The sequence below is a fragment of the Paramormyrops kingsleyae genome, chromosome 17, assembly GCF_048594095.1.
Source record: "Paramormyrops kingsleyae isolate MSU_618 chromosome 17, PKINGS_0.4, whole genome shotgun sequence".
NCBI classification, from domain to species: Eukaryota; Metazoa; Chordata; class Actinopteri; order Osteoglossiformes; family Mormyridae; genus Paramormyrops; species Paramormyrops kingsleyae.
This window is the reverse complement of record NC_132813.1, coordinates 14,656,292-14,676,539: the sequence shown is the minus strand read 5'-3', so window position 1 is coordinate 14,676,539 and position 20,248 is coordinate 14,656,292. Positions and strand designations below refer to the sequence as shown.

Below are 20,248 nucleotides of genomic sequence, written 5' to 3'. Positions count from 1 at the left end.
CCTGAGGTGCCAGGCTCTGTGCCCCCCTCCCCAAAAAGATGGCTCACCTGGCTGCAGCCAATCACTGCAGGTCAGCATTCACCAGCGTGCACGGTGATACCAGGAAAGGCAGGAAATGGAGCAAGCTGACATGGTGTGAGGCAAGGAGAGGCCACCAGGGGGCGCAGTGCACACTGACCACAAAAACACACACCCTGCTCCCAGGACAACCGGCTCCTTGTTGTGACTCACTTCAGTTACTTGTGGCAGGACTGGTTACCCCCACCCCCCCCTAGTACCAGCCCACACACCCCCTTCATCTTCATCTCCTCTGCACCCCCCTCTTGTGACAAAGAGATAGATAAAGACAGCAGGAGGAGAGAGGATGGGGATCCACCCTTAACAGGTTCATCTACATTTCTAATCACCAGCCGGGGAGGAAGGTCAATTACACCCCCCCGTCCCCCCCAGCCACTGGGAGGAATGAGTCACTCCTAATCTGTGGTGGCACCTGGCTGCATCTCGCCTGCTTTGTTTTCCTTTAATTAAATTACCATTTCCTTTATTTTTTTCGTGGCAGCATTGTCTGTGACGTGTGGAGGCGGCGAGGGTCAGACAAGGGCACCCTCTGGCTTCGCTTAACACACCACAGCGGCTCCAAAACCCCCCTGTTTCTGGGGCCAGGTGGACAGGAGGCTTGGTACGATGGGCACGTGGGCTCCCATCACCCCTCCCAGCATGGCACGGGATGGTAAGGACCAACAAACGGCGGTTAATGCACGGCTACGTGCGCCCGCTGGCACAGACCTGCCAAACGCGTGCCTACCTCAGTGCTGCGGGGAAACGCTCGCTTTGGGATCTACGCTCCTTAATGCCGCCGTGTCGGCTTCCCGCTGCTGCTGCAGCCATCCCCGCGGCTCTGCTACATCACCGCTTTAAAAGTCGCGATCACAGGGCCGCAGGCACCACGCTGACTTTTCTTCCATGTTCCGTCACAGCATCAGCACCCAGGATGAATGTGCGTTTTTGACCCTGCTGCCCCCTGCTGGCCTCTAACATACTGACAGCTACGCACCTGGGCTTCCTCCCACCTTGAAGCATGTAAGGGCAGGTTTGTCTGACACTGGGTCATCACAGCGGGGGCTTAATAAGGGCTCCCTGCCAAGGCTCCTGTATGTTGGGGGGGGGGGGGGGGGCTTCCTGCTATTTGGATGATAATACAGCGCGTGAGCTACCAGGCCCTACCAGTGAGGATTTAGGGTTAGACCTGCCTTCCCATTCACTACAATCCCTTTGAGCTGGTTTCCATGGTTATCGCCAAAGAGAATCTCCATATTACTGACTGATATTGACTTACTAATAAAATTGTTATTAAGATGCGAGAGCCAGACCGGGCTGCAGCGAGCAGACTAATAAAACCATCTCCGCTTGTTATTAGGAAACGCGTTCCGGGCCCCTGAGGCCGTCTCCCATGACGTGAGGGCTGCCAGTGCGGAGAATACAGCCGCAATAAGAAAGGGAAAATCTCCAAGGAATGAGCCTGGGCACCTATCGGCATGGCGACAGCAGCCCCCACCCACTGTATGGAGTCTGGATCAGTGAGGGTGGGGGGCTGTGGAGAGACAAGCAGGGAAGCAGGTGAGCCGGGGGGGAGGGCAAAAATAGGTTTGGGATGCAGAGGCAGAACAGTGAATTTAGCATAACTCTAGAGCACAGCTGAAGACATATTCATGGCATAAGCAGAAAATTCAGAAGCCCCCCCTGGCCCATAATTCTCAGAATTTAAATTCAAGTTTAATTGAGGCTCACCACTTCATTAAAGCCCCCACAGCCCCTGGGGGGGAGATGGGGGGTGGGGAGGGGGGGACCCCATCATGCTAGGCTACCCGTGGTTCATTGGGGGTGAGTAGCAAAATAAGACCAAACGCCCTGACACACACATGGGGGTGAATTTCCCATAAACCACCAGTCACAGGTCGACCTTCGCTGGAGGTTCAACAAGCATATTAAACGATAATGGCTGTAATTAAATTTGAATATTTAATCAGATTTCACATCATCCTGCCGCAGCCCCGGCCATGCTCACTGCTCCTGAGGTCAAAGGCCACTTTTAAATCAGCAGACACTGGCTATTTTTTCGTAGGAATACCCTGGCTTAACATTATGAATTTTTTGACTGACAGCTCAGGAAGCCCCGCCCACTGCGGGCCACAAAGCCCCGCCTCACCGCACCAAGCTCTGCATTTGGTGCAGTTTGATTGAAGAATCAGGAGACTGACAGAAGGTGGTGGCAAATGCACCGGCCAGGTCTACAAAGGGCAAACAAGGAGCCTGAATAAGCTGGTGAGATGTGGGGTGTGGCCAGGAGGTGGAGGTGGGTGGAGCTATGGGCAGCGAATGAGAACACAGTGACAGGTCAAAGAACTGTGCACTTAAACAGAGGCTGAGAGAGCTATTCACAGAACACAAGTCTACACGTTTTAGGAGCAAAGCTTTAATTCCCCACAAACCACATCTTTCTGGGTGGAGTGGTTTTAATGGTTTCACATGTGATTCAGCTCCTCTGGGCATTGGGACAGGGTTAGGTACCCCCCCCCCCGCCACCACATTGTCAACTGACTGCTAGAATTTCACATTTACCGTGAAGATATACATGGGAGAGGGTCTCGCCTGTTGCCATGGTTATTTTCATCACCATCCCTTATAACAGGCAGACTTCCGCCGGCCTGAAATTGTCGCCGATATCTGTAACAGATGTGGAAGCACCCAGAGAAGGAAGTGGCCACAATAAGGAGCCGCTGGACATCCTGACGGGCGGCACCACTGGCCCGTCGCGCTAAGCACCCCCTCTGACATAAGGGACCATCCCTCCAGCAAGTGGAGATGGGCCACAACGCCGTTATGTTTAAGAGACTCCCTGAAATGTCTGAGAACCGCGATAAACGGATAGATACACACGCCAAATCAGTCGTGAGCTCGCGGTACTTGACTAGCCGGCATAGTGGCCCCCATTCCCCAGATTCTAACCTGCGCATCTCCCTCACAAGCAGGAGGCGCTCTGGGCGGTTGCTATGGAGACCAGGACCCAGGTAGAAATCGATTTGCACCTTCCATTCCCAATCTTAACTTCATCGCCATTCATTTTAACCATTTGTTCTGTCATGTCCTACTAAAATATTCATCAGTTAATTAAATCATGTGCTTCTTTGCATACAGGCAGGGGACCGGACACAACAGAGGCCCCAGCTGTCTGATCTTCTGACCCACATGAGCGCAACGATCCACCTTCAGCTCCGACACCCTGCCCTAAAACGCCATTAATAAGGATTTTTGTTTTTTAAAACCAGTGCAAGCAAGAGAAACAGAAGATAAAAGGCACCGCAGGGAATATGTACTTAATTCCACATTAAATATCTGCAACAATTTAAGACTTCTTGCTTTTCGCTCGTTACAGTCTCTGTGTACATTTAGACGGCTGACAGCAGGTCAGCACAAGGTGAAGAGGGCTTGGTGGTGGGGGGGGAGCATTTTGGAGGCTTGGAGAACCTGTTCAATGTGTCATCATACTGCTCTCTTCCTCTTCTGTCCACAACGGCAGCAGATGCCAGCAGACTGCAAGTAATGATTCTTTACACTCAGAATAAAGGTGAAAACAGAGTAAATGTGTTGACGTTGAGCTTCAGCTGAGCCACTCCGCCTATTTCATTACTCTGCTGAAGGCGGCACATCAAGACAGGAAAGGAAGATATCAGACGGAGAAACAACTCTGATCTAATGCACATCAATAATGCAACACAGAAAATCTGAAATGAACCGTGAACTATGTTCGCTGTTGAGGGGAGGGCGGGGCACTCACTATTAATACAAGTCTGGTTTACCACTGGCTAAGGATCCAACATCACTCGCACTTCAGATCATTTCAGTCGCACATTTTAGGTTCCCCAAGGATTCACCTCCGTGGAAAGAGTGTCGGTGCCAATTTCTATTCAGATGAAAACACCCATCAAATCGGGCACATCCGCCCACTTTAGCTCAGTACTCGCACATCTGCCAGACTGCCATGGGACAGGGAACACCCAGTAACAGGCATTTATGGGGGGGGGGGGGGCAAATGGAGGAGGGCAACGACATCCATGTGAAATAATGCTCTTTTAAACATGTCTTTTAAAATGTCTTTTCTCAGAATCTCATTTCTCTCATCTGAGCATCAGGGTGAGACGGGACTCTGTTGTGTAGGATTCTGAAGGGGGGGCAAAGCACACCCCTCCCCTGCCTTCCAGCACCGCTGGGGGAGGCTGCCCGTGGTACAGGACCGGCTCCGGGCACCAGCGTGAGGGATGCCGTGCGGCCAGCTTGTCGGGTGGGGGAGGGGCGGGAGGGAGACCTGGCTCCCGCCCCGGCCCCCCCGCCCCAGCCCCGCTGAGGGACAGATGGCCGGAGGAAAGGAGCGCCGCCTTCTCGGCCGGGCCGCGGCTCCAGGTCCCGCTCGGACAGCTGGCGCTGGGGGCCACTGAGCCAGTTGGGAGCAGAGAGGGGATTACAGGAGGCTATTTTTATGGGGTTTACATGACTGGGTCACATCCGGGTTTGGAGTTTCTATACTCTATGATGAGGGGAGGGAAAAAAAAAAAAACTGGCCCAGCTGACCAATAAAAATTCAGAAGGGAATTGTATATAATTCCTACTTGTCTATAGCAAACAGTCACACGGTGAGCGGAGACGGGCCGCCCTCACTTACTGATCTCAAGCTGCCTCTGGATGCGGCCCTTACAGCGCTCCCTGTAGTCTGACTGGGTCGCGTTGTATTCGGACATCACCTCCACAAATTTACGGGACAGGGTGGAATGCTGGAGACGAGAGAGAGTGGTTATAAAGAAATGAGGCAGAGGACCTTTAACATGGACTTTGAGTGTGGTCCCCTCTTACCTTCTGAAACAAACCACCCCTGCTCCCATTTGAAGCATAAACAACTAATTCTTGCCACAGACACTCTCATTATTCATAAATGTGTCCATGGCGAATTAGTAAGTGATAACGACGAATCCTTTATTTGCCATTTTCACAGGTATGAGTACAGGTATATTGGAATCGCTTGCATGCAGTGCCCCATGAGTTTGGGGTTAAGGGCCTCGTTCAAGGGCATGTCACTGTTCTGCCGAGGCTGGGGATCGAACCAGTGACCTTGCGATCACAGGCACAGAGGCTCAGCACCATCCCCATGATACTCCATCAGGATTCCTTCAGACTTACACACCTGTAAGTACTACTGTAGTAACTAAGGGCAAGGAGCCAGTCAGCACACCAGTTAACTCAGGCAATCCAAAGGGACTCTGAAGAATCAATTTAACCTGAATCTGAATTGAAACCCTGAAGTGTTTTTCTAGTTCACAGCTCAAGGAAACAGGTACATTACTGCAGCTTCAGCAGCCAGCAGGACATTCACCCCCAGATGCTTCATATGTTGCTTCCCCTGCTCACCCTCACCTGCGTCTTGCGTATCCTCAGGTCAGCGGTGCGGGTGCCTGCTTCCTGCTGCTCGATGGTCTGCTCGATGCCTGAGGGGAAACAGAGGCGCAGTCATGTTCCCCGGCCTGACCTCCTACAGAGTCGGTCAGCGGCGCCCTCTCCGTCAGCTGAAACGTGCAGCTAAACTTGCTTGACTGCACACGTCACAGCCCCAGGGCCTGGCCAAGTGAATCTGCCAGAAGTGCATCACCAGAAGGTGTGTTTGATTTAATCTAGGTCTGGCACGAAGGTGAGATTTTACAAGACAGTGTTTTATCTAAAAAGGCTGCCCTTCACAACTGTCGATGTATCAAATGGAGGGCAATCTACTGGGAACTGGGAAGCGTTTCCACCACAAGGTTATCCAGCCTCCCAGGGCAAAGCAGCTCTTTCTTTGAACTCAGGAACTACCCTGGAAGACACAGATTTCCCACAGGAAGACAAAAGCGACCAGGTTTCCTCAAAAGAACATCCTCCTGGCTACTAAAAGGTCCTCAGGACTTGCTGGATCGCAGCTCAGATGGACACCGGTCTCCCTGGTGCCCCAGGCTGGTGTAGCACGTTACTAAGCGATCTAATTACTTCAGAGGTTTATTGCCACTGCAGGGGGGTGGCTGACAGTGACCCGCCTCACTGCATCCCACCTGTGTTTCTCTGGAGGGCTGCAGTAATGGAGGTGACCGGATGGGCACTGGGCTACAGGGACTCACCAGCAACATCGTGACACGTATTACACTATCCGAGAGTGGTGGGTTACTTACCAGGCCAAGGAGTGACCCACAGCAAAAGGGCAGTCAGCGGCCTCATTAGTGTCATACCTCAGAGCAAAGACCAATTCCCCGAATGCAGAGTGACAAAGAAGACTAATGGAGAAGGGTCGGATACTCTGGCCCAGCATCGGACCTCACCGAAGTGCAACAGAAAGCGAAGACGCGAGAATGGTGCCATGGCTCAAAAAAGGTGCACTGCCCCTTCAACGACAAGCCGTCCCAAGGAGGTACACAAGCGTCACCAAGGTACGCGGCGTTTAGATTGACATCCTCCAATTAGTCTCGCCAAAAAATAAAACCACCTGACCGCACAAAAACAAAGAGCTTTAAAGCTGAATATAATAATCAGAATGGTTTAGTTTTGTTCAATACCCTCTGCCTCAGTTAAACCCTAAATCACAGCTATCATCACTATTATCAGGAAATTTATTAAAGCTTCTAGTTTTGAGCCCCCAGAAAGATCAATAAAAAACTAAAAAGTAGGACCATCATTACACCAGATTCTGACAGCAGCAGGAAGACGGACGAGAGCCCAACCAAGTGCAGCCAAACATTTAAAACTAAATAGAAATGCCCACACTGCCAAATCAATTCCCTGCCACTCCCATGTTTATTGACTGCAAAAATGAACATCAGGAGGTGACAAGCACGCCACTGATCTCAGATCAGATAGCTGAACACTGGAGAAAACAGGGGCCCAACCATACAATTCCTGCTGGTGGTGTCAGACAGGCCACCATGGGGAGAGGGTTAGTGACCAGGAAAGAACTTTACACAGAGAAAACAGACGGAGGGGGAGAAGAAAGACGAATCGTACAGTTTTTCCCCATTAATTACATCTGTTTTATTTTGCCGTCTTTAGCATGATCTCATCCTTACACGTACCAAGGCGAAGGGCTGAGAGTATAATATGCAATAGTTTGATTATGTAAATAATAATGAAACGTGTGAATAATCTTAAAACAGTAAACTGAGCCGCATCTATAATGAATGTAACGGATTAAGACCACGCTGGAGGAATAGATGATGCGGAAAAAAACGAAAGGATGAAAAGCTAATGGCAGAAAGATAGATTGGCGGCAGAGGAGCTGGGTAATTAAAGAGCTTGTCAGGTCAAAGAGGAGACGACCCAGTGCGGGCGGGGCGGGGGGGGGGGGGGTCTGAGAGTGACGTCCTGGGGGCGGGGCTTCAGCAAGGCAGGGCACAGCTCACTCCGTACCTGACAGGGCACCACGGACAGTGGCATGTACCCAAGTGCTAAATTACGGTGTCCCATCCCTGTCACTCTAAGAGAGCCAGCCCCCCCCCACCACCACCACCAATTATCCGGCAATGTCAGACACCGGACGGCTAATACAGTCTCAGGAACAACCGGGTAATATGGTGAGCTGGGGAGGGGGGGGGGGCATTCATCCTGAGAACATTGCTCAGGGTATGGCTTCGAGTCCCCCCTCCCCCCGAAACATTATTGTGATGCTCGATATAAATACTGCCCCAAAAACCAGAATGCACCTAAATGTCCTTGCTGTAATTCAGTCCATGTGGCAAGGTGTCTACTGACCCCCCCTGAATGCCCAGAACCCTCATGTTTGTATTTTACCTGGGTATGCTGCTAGATTTCACACCGTCTGTATGAGTCGATGGGACTCAAGCCTATAACCCTCTGATGTCCCTGACACCAACATGGCAGACACTTACTCTTCAGCTTGGAGCGCACTTTGTTGGCCAGCTTCTTGATGTCTGTCATCAGCTCCTCCAGCTCTGCCTTTGTCTCTGGGAAGGGGGGGGGGGAAAGAGAACAGTGAATGACAACTGTCCCATTCAGCACCTCGCACCGCAGTCAGACATTAACCTTGTGTGTGTCAGCCCCCCACGTCCCCAATGAAGCAAAAGTCCTGCACATATTTCAATGATAAACTGCCAGTTTGATTTCTGCATTTAAGCTTTTACTTACCTTTGCGATTCCCGTTAAAATGATTCCCAACTCCACCAACAGATATCAGTCCAAGAAACATACAAGTAAGAAGACTTGGCATGTTTAAAAAGCAAGTACGTGGGGGGGGGTTGTACACAGAAGACCAGTAACAACCGGAAGCAGGAACGGCACAGTGGGCACAATGACAAAGAGGAGCAATTTCACTGCTTGCCCTAAATCCACTCCGCTTTACGTCATCCATGAAAACAAATGCGTAAATAAGCATCTGTAAGGTTTTGTTATTCATACACTTTGACAGACTCATTGGCTTTGATTTACAATTGTTCCTAATTGTATTTGAATATTTTCAAAACGAATTCTGTTTTTCCCGCTGTACCAAAATGCCCCAAACCGTGAACTGAGGTTTATACTGAATTATGTTGACTGTTGCATCAAATGCTCCTGAGCCCAGTACATGCAGTTTGCCAGCCAGGAAGGGCAGGTTCTGAAAGGAAGGCCTGAGCCCATTGGAAGATCTCACAAGGGAACCTCCCACTATGACTCCCAGCCCAGACAATCCCAATGGAGGCGTGTCAATCAAGGAGATTTCCAGTAGAGTCAGCATGGCACAAACCTCATCACACAGGCAGGACAAAAGCAGGCGCTAGTTAGGATGACTTACAAGTGAATCTAAAGATGAACAGTAGGGGGCAGTAAATGGAAACTGGGACTGGAGTATGGGCCAGACCTGACAGCTGCTACCTGATGGACTGATTAACTGACAACATTTAAAAAAAAAAAAAAAGAGGAGGAAATAAATCACAACCCGGAAGTGAAGACAAATAAACAGAACAGCACGGACGGAGATCTTCTGACAAAAAGCAGATAATCATGCTGGAGGAGCCGGATCACAATTCATGAGGCATTTCAGAATAAAATGAGTCAGTTTTATTTCACTGCAATCACGAACTCGATCCATGGTAGGTAATCATCACTCACTGGGAAGAGTAAAAATGCACAAATCCTCAGTTCAGCTTTAATACCTTTAGCAGCTATATGCACGCATAAACCAACCGAAGCTAATGCTAAATGCATAAACCAACCAACCAACCGAAGCTAATGCTAAATGCATAAACCAACCAACCAACCGAAGCTAATGCTAAATTCATAAACCAACCAACCAACCGAAGCTAATGCTAAATTCATAAACCAACCAACCAACCAACCAACCAACCAACACTAATGCTAAATGCATAAACCAACCAACCAACGCTAATGCATAAACCAACCAACCAAAGCTAATGCTAAATGCATAAGCCAACCACCGAAAATGCTAATGCTAGACATAACCTAGCCAGCACTAGTACTAACCGTGGGCCTCTTCCACACTCCTTCATGCACCTTGACTGCCTTGAAACAGGCTGCCAGAAGATACTACAAAAAGGTGGGGGGGGGGGGGCATGGCAGGCGCACATTCATTGATTTCTATGCTAATGCGACAAAAGCAAGATGTCACCTTTCACACCAAATGCTGCCACCACATCTGAACACAGCCACTGTATTACAACAGGGGGAAACATGCTTGGTATTGAGGGGTTCCTCAGAGGTTTACATCCGCTCTCATGACGTGCCATATTCCCGGAGCAGCATACCAGCTTGGAGCTGCACTTCCATCCACGGCGTCAGCGGGAGCGGCTCGGAGGAGGCTTCTTTTGCACAGCACCCGACGTGCGGTGACAGGTGGCCGCTTCTCTTTTAATGCCAGGAGGTACAACAAAGAAGGGGGACAGCCACCTGCAACCATCCCCAAACAGGAACACATGACTCTCACTGGCGCCAAGGGGCTGGCTGGACATGATGAGTCGTCGCTGCTTCGGCCAGCGCTGAGCCACCGCATTGTTTGATCGATGCGTTTACGGTGGAGCCCATGCTGGATTCTGGGGAAGAATGACAAGAACCAGGGCAGACAGGGAGAAGGATAAACTCCCCGCAGGATTCTTCAGCTCAAGCTTGAACCTCAGAGCCCAGTCTGGCCTAAGACTTCCTGTGAGAACAGGAAATGAGCTCAAAAGCATGGACGTCTCTGCTCTGTCATACCCCTCCTTCTTAGAGGGACACCTAGGACCATGGATGCTCATCTACGCAAACACCGTAACCAGCAGTGACACCCAGTCCAGGATACTTCACAGGGCATCTGGGAATGGGGTGAGTGGACAGAAAATGGATCTCTGCTGCGAGGCAGGGCTGTGCCCCCAGAGAGAAAAGAAAAGAAAGTCTATTACAGTGAAGAAACTGATTTCTTAATGATCGGGCGAGGGGCAGGGGTTGGAGATCCTGAAACAGACTGCAATCAGACAGTCGGTCATTCAAAAACAAAAACCTATTTCAGTAATGGGGCTTACTGCTCGGAGACTGAAACAAAGAGAGGGAGGGCTGTGATTCATGATAACTTAATGTGAAATACAATTAAAGCCCTTCAGCAGGAGTCTCTTAGGAAGTTCAGCACGCCCAAAGCAAATTAGGCCGCCCAACTACAGACAAACAGCAAGAAACCAAAATCACTTAAACACGACAGAAATTTCATTTTAATTGGTCACTACACAGCGTAATATTCTATAATAGAAGCTGGGCCATAATTCTGAAAGTTTCCGGCCTCCATCTAGCACAACACAAATCAATATATTTAATGTTAATGTCTTCAAATAGAACACCAAACATTTCATGAGTGTTAAGATTATTACGTTAGAGGCTACTGACCATGACATGGACCCTGGTGATCTTAAAGATGGACCACCTCCTACTGGTCTGGGAAAAGGAGACTGCATGAAGAACGCGGAGACGAGGCAATTTAACGAGACGAGAGCCATGACATTCACGCGCGTTTACGTACAGACCTATGGCGCCCCCTTGGTCGGGCATTCAGCTGACAGACCACCGCAAGCGGCGTCACCGTATCTGAGGAAAAGTCAGCGACGAGGCCAGTCTCAGATCTCATTATGTAATGTTTCATTACTGGCACGGGTGTCAGGAGTGATTTAAAAAAGACAGGGCAGGCTGGCTGTGTGAAGATGATGCTAATTGGGCTGTGTGCCTAGCCTGTGACATCGAGGAATTACCGGTAATAGGGGAAGCAATGCTTCCAGGTGCCGATGAAGGCAGAAATGTGAATGCAGCTCCAAATAAGCCATAGTGACGGAGCTGGTGGCACAGACAGCAGGGGGCGTGACGGTGACAACAGGCAGGCAAAAGGTGCACGGCGATAAGGGCCCTCTGGCGATCCCTCAATCATGTCGTGCTGTGACACTCTTTGATGGCCTTGACTGATAAGGGGCATGTGGCTCCGTGGATGAATTTGGGTACAAAAAGGGCCTTGTCAAATACTCCCCCCCCCCCCACCTAAATTGGTGTCTCTGCACGCTGCCCCCACCAGCAGAGAGAGTAAACAAACCAGCTACCTTTAGCTGTGCTATTGATCGACTAAAGTCTAAATTTCTGATGTTTTGGACCGAAGGGGAGCAGGTTTCTAAGGGGAAAGAAAGGAAACAAATGCCAGTGGGTGAAGGGGGGGGGGAGGTGCAAGTGGGAGGCGGGAGAATGTACAAAGGGTCAGGAGGAGTACCACCACATCCTCAGTGACACCACCAGCTAGGAGAACCTTTCTGCAAAGGTTCACACGCTACGAGCATTGTGCTTGTATCAGTATGTCTGATTAAAAAGCCCCAAAACAGGTGTAGTGGACCTGAGCATTTCAACATGGTGCAGATAATGGATGATATATATAATGCATCGTCGTCACTGGCAGAGGGAGCAACCAGCCGCCCGGACCAGGACGTGGCCTGCAAACCAGTCAGCTTCACGCAACACGCTACGAATGCAGCGGCCGTGCTGGACTGCGTACGCGCCCGACGAACAAAATAAATAAATTGCAATTTCACACGTCCCTCAGCAAATACAGAGACTATAAACAAGTCATTACTAATGTGTAATCATCTCCCCACCAAAGTCTCCAGTGGTTTGGATACAACAGCGGCAACATGCGAGTGACGTTCCCAAATTACCTCTGCGTGCGGAAGGCAGAGCGACTTGTCAACTAACAACTTCTGGGTGTAAGGGTTTGGAAAAAGAAAAAAAAGAAAAATGTCATCCAGCCCCAACAGAAACTCAGGTAATCACATAGCAAAATATGCAGCCATAAAACACGCCAATTATATGAAGTTTCAGCTTGATGAGAACCTTTGCTGTGAATGTATCCTCTCTGGGAGGGGGGGGGGGGGGGCACACAGGGCTGCATGGCTTCTTCCGGACCCACTCCAGCACCTGGATCTCAGCAAACATCATCTGCCACATGAATAACATCCTCACGACGGCTCCCTTCCTCTGCAGTCTGGTTCAGCAAAGCGAGTCGCTCTGTTTAGACTGTGGAGGCCCTGCAGGAGAGCAAGCTGGACTGCAGGAATATGTTAGCCTGCAGAGGTCTGACAAACCTTTAGGGGGCGCTCACAATGCAGCCTTCCAATATCGCCAATATGACATCTCCAGCAGCCTGAATACAGAATCCTAGCTAGCACACCGCTCATGAAAGTTTTACTTACACAAAAATGCTCTGAGGGCAGAAGGCAAAACGATTGGTTCAGAGAGATAACCAGATTGTAGAGGTGGGTCCAAGCAACTAGAGTAGGAGGGACCAATCAGATGTCTCAGTCCAGCCTCCTCTAGTTGCTTGGACCCACTTCCTCTACAGTTTGATTGGTTCTCTCTCTGAACCAATTGTTTTTTCCTTGTGAAACTCCCATAAGCCAGTGCACAACCCATTAATTACAAGATACTTAATGAGGCTTTACCATTAGCATTTCAGGCATGAGGGCTGTAATATGTACAGTCATGCGCAGTGTTACGGTTGCTACTAAGCAAATCTTGTTAAAAGGCAAAATCCATCCAACGTTGGCCAGGCCCTCACATCATCAGACAGGCAACTTCAAACGCCTCCAAATACCACACATTTGCATAATTCATACAATTAAACCAAAGCTTCCGAAAGCACATAAGAGCCACGGTAATGAGTTTCCTGCACGTCCTGTCGTTTCACTAGGGGCCTTACAGACCCAGCTATTGCCCGGCCTTACACATCCGGCCCAAGATCATGTTGGGGGCATGTGAGACAGAGGGACAGCCTACAGGAACTTCCTCTGATATTATTTGGGCAACCAGTAAGTTGCCCAAATAATATGTACACGTCCCATCAAAGCAAAAACAGCATTTAATCGATCGTCCATAATTTAACTTTGCTGGTGACTGTTCATGAAAAATACAAAAGGGACAAATAAAATAAATATTTTATATATTAAGCATCAGTCAAAATACTACCTACAAAGGAGAGTGAGTGTCGCATCACATGAGCTGGCCGCCTGACTTAAACACAGAAGAAATAGTTTGGGAGGGGTTTGACCAGTGAGTGAAAGAAAAGCGGCCAATGAGTGCTTAGTATATGTGGGACCTCCTCCAGGACAGCGGGAGAAGCATCCCAGGAGACCACCTCATGAGACTGGCGTAGAGGAGACAGTAGGGTCAGCCAGCCAATGGAGCAATCGGGGTTAAGGGCCTTGGTCAACGGCTCTATGGTGGGATTACTCTGCTGACCATGGGATTCAAACCAGCAACCTCCTGAGTTCCAACCCACAGAGCTGCCCCTCCCAACAATTTTTTTTGTTTCATACTTTTGTAGTCTGTGCATAATTCCATATATTTTATTAGTTCGATGTCTTTGTAATTATTCTAAAATGTAGATAAGAGTACAGATAAACCTTTCTATGGGTGGGTGTGCCTGATCCTTTGGCTGGTACTGTGTGTTTATATGTTATATTATGTGTCAGGCTGTCACTCAACTTTCAGATCTTTGATCTCCGCTCAACATAATTAAAAGGCATTAAAATGAGGCCAATTGGGTCCGACTTAGTGTAAATTAAAGGGGAAAAAAAGTGCTCGGGGGTGAGGTTGTGTGTTCTGGGAATCGTGCCATTCCTACCGAGCACGAGCTGGGCCCTGTCCCTCAGATTTCAGAAGACGAGGACGTGGGTTTCTCTGTCTGGTTTTCAAGACAAGCAATAGTCCCTTGATGACATGGCACAAGGGAATGACACAGCTGTCTGTATCTCACACACACTAAAAACCATGTGTAAAACCTTCCACCCTCTGTGTTTTCACACATTCGGAACAAAATTAACCAAAAATACAGGCCTCGTCTGCTAAGGCACGTAATGGCTGTTTAACGCAACTAATTTACCATTTAAAGTGATGTGTCACAGCCAGAAGGCTAAAAGTTTTGTCATCACGGTGATAATGATGAGTTTATAAAATAAAATTTAAAAAGGGGAGAGAGAGAGGAGAGGGTGAGAGTGTGTGAATGACAGACAGGCAAATGTGATGCTGCTTACAAATAAAGAGAAGAGAGATACGGACGGAGGGGTGTTCATACACACCTGTTCAACAAGCTGATGCCATCTGACCCCCCCCATCTTGCTATGGACAACCACAAACCCCCCCAAGTCAGTGTCACCGTACACCAGTTAGCCTGCAGCACGGTCAGCGTGACGTGTTCATTACTCTCCCCCCCACCCACGCTGGATTCCCGTAATGACGTTATTGCCCCCTCACCAGACTCCAGTGCCCCGGGCCGGACCCTCACGCATCTCACAAGCTTTTTGCAGTACGTGTTCAACCAACCCGTACTGATACCCAGAATACAAAGTGCTCCACTCCACCATCCAATATCACCTGCAGACCAGCATGAAATGGCTGCGATTGGCCAGGCTAGCCCATCAAAACTCTGAAGGGCCATCTCAACTGTGTGGTTACCTCTAATTCAGTGATAATTGCCTGCAAGTCTGACACTGAATGGAGCATTTTTTACTTCTTTTGCTTTCACAATGGTCTTAAAAACAGCTCGATGAAAGCTAACAATATCGGTCTTCGACATTCACTTAGGACCAGCACCTCTTAAAGACATGCAGTCAGCAGCCAAAGTCAGTCACGGAGGGGAACAGATGAAACTTTTCGGGATGCCTTGTTAAATTCCCCATACTGAAAACTTTCCATGAACCCCCATACTAAACTTTCCATGAACCCCCTTTACCAATACAGGCAAAAGGAAAAAGGACAGAAATATGTGAAATTCCTCACATTTTAATGATCAATTTTAATTACATTTACTTAATTCTATTAAATTAATTCTTGACAGATTGACATAGTGTTAATTGGTGCTCCTGTTCTATAAGCCTGTGAAATATGGCTCAAAATTAATTGAAAAGGTTAAAAGGGAGCCCAAAACAACAGAGGTTGCTACACCGCCACACCCATGTGGATGTTCAGACCAATCAGAGACAGCTGAGCAACAGCAAAACATGCTGAAGGGAGTTGATTTTCATTTCGGTGATAAATGAGAGGCATTAAACACAGACAAGAGCCACACAGCCGGAAGGATCACAATCTGTCTCACTGAGGGTCAGAACGAGGTTCACTGTTGCTGCCAGATTTACACTATACTACAGCTACCAGGCCCAACTGCTCCTGTAATCATCATCAAACTCTATGACAAAAGAAAAACAATACCTATAGCATCTTTGTAACATATGAGACGTACAGAAGATGGTTTCGGAATTTACAAAACAAAACCTTTTGGGATCCATCCCAGAAGATGTCAGCAGATACCTGCATTTCGGATGGCACCACCAGTGTGACCAGTAAAAGCTCAGTTTGGGGCCCCAGCTTGACTTTCTTGACTTGGCTCTTTGAATACCTTCAGTCACCAGCTGTCAGACACCCCCCGACCCCCAGACCAACTCGGTAGCAGAGAGGAGGGGAAAAAAAAAAAAGGACATACTTTCATCTGGATTGGGGGAGGCGAGGATGGCACTGTGCGTTCTCTTGACCTCCTCCACCTTCTCTGACAGGGTTTCTATAAACCCACGGATCTCCTCCACCTGCAGGGAAGTGAGAGCAGTGCATTGTGGGTAAACCAAAGCCTAAACGTAGCTGCAGCCAGTACCATCCCCATGTGTGAATCTACACTGGAATTTGGGGAATTCCTATTACTTAAATATCGTTTGTAGACACTCATGCACATGCACGCACACACACACAAGCAACAGTCTGTTCTCCTTCTGGTGCTGAAGTTCACGCTCAGTGGAGTGGACACCAGTCTATGAATCACCGCAGCTAATGAAGTCCAGGCGGGGACTGCATCACAGGGAAGAATGGCCAGGGGAACTTGTTCACTCACCCCCAGCGTGTTTGGACTCCCTGTTGATAAAAGACACTGGCACAAACTGGGTGGGCAGGAGGGGAGGGGGGGGGGGGGAAACACGCTGTGCCCCCATGTGGCACTTCCTAGCTGATGGGCTGGTTCTGTGTCTGGCTTCCCAGCTGATGTGAAATGCAGAGCCAGCCCTCATCAGCATCATGCCATGGGCACCCCCCCCCCCCATCCACAGGACCAGCACTCGAGAACTGGAGCACAAGCAGCAGAGGGACTGAAGGGGTTTTCTTAATTGCATTAAAATTCAGAAATTGCATTCAAAGAGGAGTGAGTCCGTGGGGAGGGGGTATTTTTACCCAGGAACCCTTATTGTGTTCTGCTTTATCTGTAAACTAGAACACACAAACAAGAATTTGAAAACTTTTCATTTTGAACTTTAGCGTAGAGCCCATTGGGTTTGTTTAATCAGAGTGATCACCTTTGGAAGACAGCCCACTTCACATGGTTCTACTCAGGGGGAACAGTGCTCCATCACATGATCAGTCACATGACCAAGTCACATGACAACTGTCCTTATGCAGCTTATGGTGCACACAGCCCTCTCCCACCATGACCTATTGGCCCCCATTACCCACATGCCAAGCTGATGTAAACCCTGCACCATAACCTAGATTGGACCTTGCTGACCCAGCCGAATAGCAGCCTGCAAATAGCAGCATGGATGCTTCCAATAAGCCCACAGATAAATGCGGATGGGTTTTGGGGGTGTTGCAGTGCGATTTACGAGAGCTGCGAAGCTGGCCATCAAACAGGTATTACAGAATGCTTACAGAGCAGTGAATCACCTTCCTGTCCCCCTTAGTAGGGCTCCATTCCACTGGCTGCACCACAGACCCTGAGGGACCTGAAAGGAGAAGCCTGAATCCCCAAGGTGTCAGCTTTTCCACCAGAAGCACAAAGGTCTCAAGATGTCTCCTTAACAGAGATAAAGGGCTTTTGTGGTTTCTCGTCATACCAGCCATGCTCTGTCCTGGGGTCAACAATGTACTCCAAACATACAAGTGTTTTTAGCCACAAACAGCTGGTACTGCCCTGGTATCGACCCAGGGTCAAGATTTGGAGAAGCAGAACTCTAAGGCAGACAACCACAGCTGGCTTCTTGTAAGCTTCTGCACAAATTGGCAGAGCGTCGCACTGGGACACCCTATATTGGCCAGAATTTAATGACCTGGGGGGTAGAGTTTTTGCAGAGCAGGAAGTGAACAGATTTTCTGGTTATCATGTTCAAGCCCAAACTAGGGCTGATGTACCAATCAGAGCTTTTTCCATCTGTAACTAACCCTGACCAGCATTATCATCATCATTAATACAGCTGCAGTTTGGGTGTAATGTTGTGACACCCAACATTTCTCAATATTAAGAACAGTCCTCCAGTCTCATTAACACCATGTCAAAATAATGATGCGATCCATCGCCGATGACCCTGTTGTCATTCTGCTACAGAGTTCTACAGAGTTCTTTTATCAACTATTTCATCCTTGAACGGAAAACTTGCAGACCGTGTTCTGTCCAAGGGCTTCTATTCCTACTTGGCTTTGAGACTAGGTGTTGTCCCACCAAAGTTCAGGAACATAGTTGCTAGTTCCTGGGCCCTCTCGAACAAGAACTTTTATAATTCCTGGCCACTTTCACATGTTGCTTTCCCACCTCACCACAGGAACTGTGACCTCTGTGTTAAATAAGCATGGGAGATTCAAAAAGTTAAACTTCACATGTAATTTCCTAAGAAACACTACCCCCCCCCCCACCAAAACAATGGTCATTTTGTTAGTTATTGGGGGACAATCATGTGGTCCAAAAAATAGGGCCAAATATGTCTAGTTCCTAGCTCATGAAAAAGGTTCTGGTTCCCGAAAAAGTTCCTGTGGTGGGAAAGAACTGTGACCATGTGGTGTTCATTTATACAGCGCTTGGACAAAGACATGAGCAGCTTCCTCAACCATGAGCAGATCCACAAATTACACAAAATTCCGCAATCATTGGTTAACACAGAAGTTCGGGTCTGCAGCAGCGACGCTCACCTGCTCAAAGAACTCGTCCATAAAACGATGCTCCATACTGACTGCCACCTCATCCTCCTCCTCGCTCTCCTTGCCCTGAAAGGACAAAAACACAACCACGGGTCATGGGGTGTGATGGTGGAAAGTGACGATCTATGAGTAGCGAGAGCACGACTACAGAGATGTGTGTCAAGGAAATGCAAGACACATTCAATCCCAAAGCCAGACTTCTGCAATAAATCCACAAAGTTCTTAGCGGTTACATGCCTCAGTACAACAAGCCCAGATGATCTGCTGACTCACTTTAAGAACAGTCTCAAAACCCACTGCCACTGAGACCAGTAATTCCACAGGGACCCAGCTGGTCCTCTATGGGGTGAAGGGGGGATGACAAAGCTAATGGTCACAGAGAAACCAATTTGGGAGTGATAATATAACCAGTTCGACAGACCAGAGAGGGGCATCCATGTTACAGCCTAGTGCCAAGCGATGCCAACAACTCAAGGACTCTGGGGGCCAGAGATCAAAGGCAGCTGCCAGTATAAAGAACATTTTTTAAAACTTGACTAAAAATGGGAAAAACTGGGGATGAAACATACGTAAAGCCTTTGTCAAACATACCAATACTGCAGCATAGAACCATTCTTCGACATTTTTGTCATTGTGCACTTCACAATCTGTAAGCCATGTGCAAAGAGACATTAAACAATGATGCAGAACAACGGCATCTTTGTAGTCACTTGAGTAAAACAGAAAAAAAACACACCTAAGCAACATGAACCATTCAGAAGGGCAGACAAATGACATGATTGGCTGAAGACAGACCAATAAGGAAGTGACAAAGCATCACAAGCCCCTCAGACTGGATGAGCACTTCAAACCCTAATGACCAACCAGTTGCTTCTACGTATGCAACTCAATTTGCCCAATTTTGTTTTGAATAATTAATGCAGATTTAAAGTGTTTATGCTCAAATAGAGCACAGGAACAATAAAACATAGGAACAGGATCTCATCAGAATAAAAAGCTCCCAGAAAACACCTAGACAAAACTATTGTTTTTCTAGCTGACTGTAAGAAAAAAACATGATGCTTGTTGCCTGGGTTTAATTATTATTAATGGATTGGATTTGCACTGACTTTTGCTTCATGCCTCAAAGTCAGTATTCTGCCCTCTAAAACAGTGATGCATTGTGGGAAACCATCACACTACTGGCTTTGCTGCATGGGTAGAAAAAAAAGAAATCTCCTATTAGATTAGCTCTTCCATCTAATAACCATAGCAAGGGAGACTTGGCAGATAATCCGAGTATATTTGTATACGCATGCATGAATCAGAACAAACCTGGCAAAGGGAGGGAGTTCATACTCAGGATTCACCATGCTCTGTGGTATTCAACAGCAGAATCACACAGAGCGGGCTGACAAAACAAACCGTGTGCCGAACATGATGGTGCTGCCCACCAATCTGTCCTGCTCACCAGCCTGTGTGCCTCCTATCTACAGAACAGTCCCCAAGTGGCTGGGAGAGCAAGACTAGAGCATGAGTGTGTGCGGTGTTTTGTGTTTACATTACGGAAATGCAATTCTATAAAAATCTGTTAACGCAAATCAAACCAAAAATGTCAAGTCTTATTTTGATTGGTTACTTATGGGAAAGGTAAGGGCTTGGTAGGGGTTAAGGTTGTCATTGTTGGGATTAGGGTTTTGCCCATAAAAATGAATGAATGGTCCCCACAAAGACATAAACACAAACATGTATGTATGAG

At 48.3% G+C, this 20,248-nt stretch overlaps 1 protein-coding gene across 4 annotated transcripts in view; it reads right to left on the bottom strand.

Annotated features, from left to right (window-relative positions):
• Positions 1–20,248, bottom strand: part of LOC111841522 (syntaxin-1A-like) — a 33,321-nt gene that overhangs the window by 8,381 nt on the left and 4,692 nt on the right. For all 4 annotated transcript variants that reach the window (XM_023807333.2, XM_023807331.2, XM_023807330.2 and 1 more), the window contains exons 2-6: positions 18,502–18,576; positions 16,046–16,145; positions 7,953–8,027; positions 5,464–5,534; positions 4,718–4,826 (exon numbers count right to left, since the gene is read on the bottom strand). In XM_023807333.2, coding sequence (XP_023663101.1) covers positions 4,718–4,826; positions 5,464–5,534; positions 7,953–8,027; positions 16,046–16,145; positions 18,502–18,576 — 430 coding nt within the window. The remainder of the gene's footprint in view (positions 1–4,717; positions 4,827–5,463; positions 5,535–7,952; positions 8,028–16,045; positions 16,146–18,501; positions 18,577–20,248) is intronic.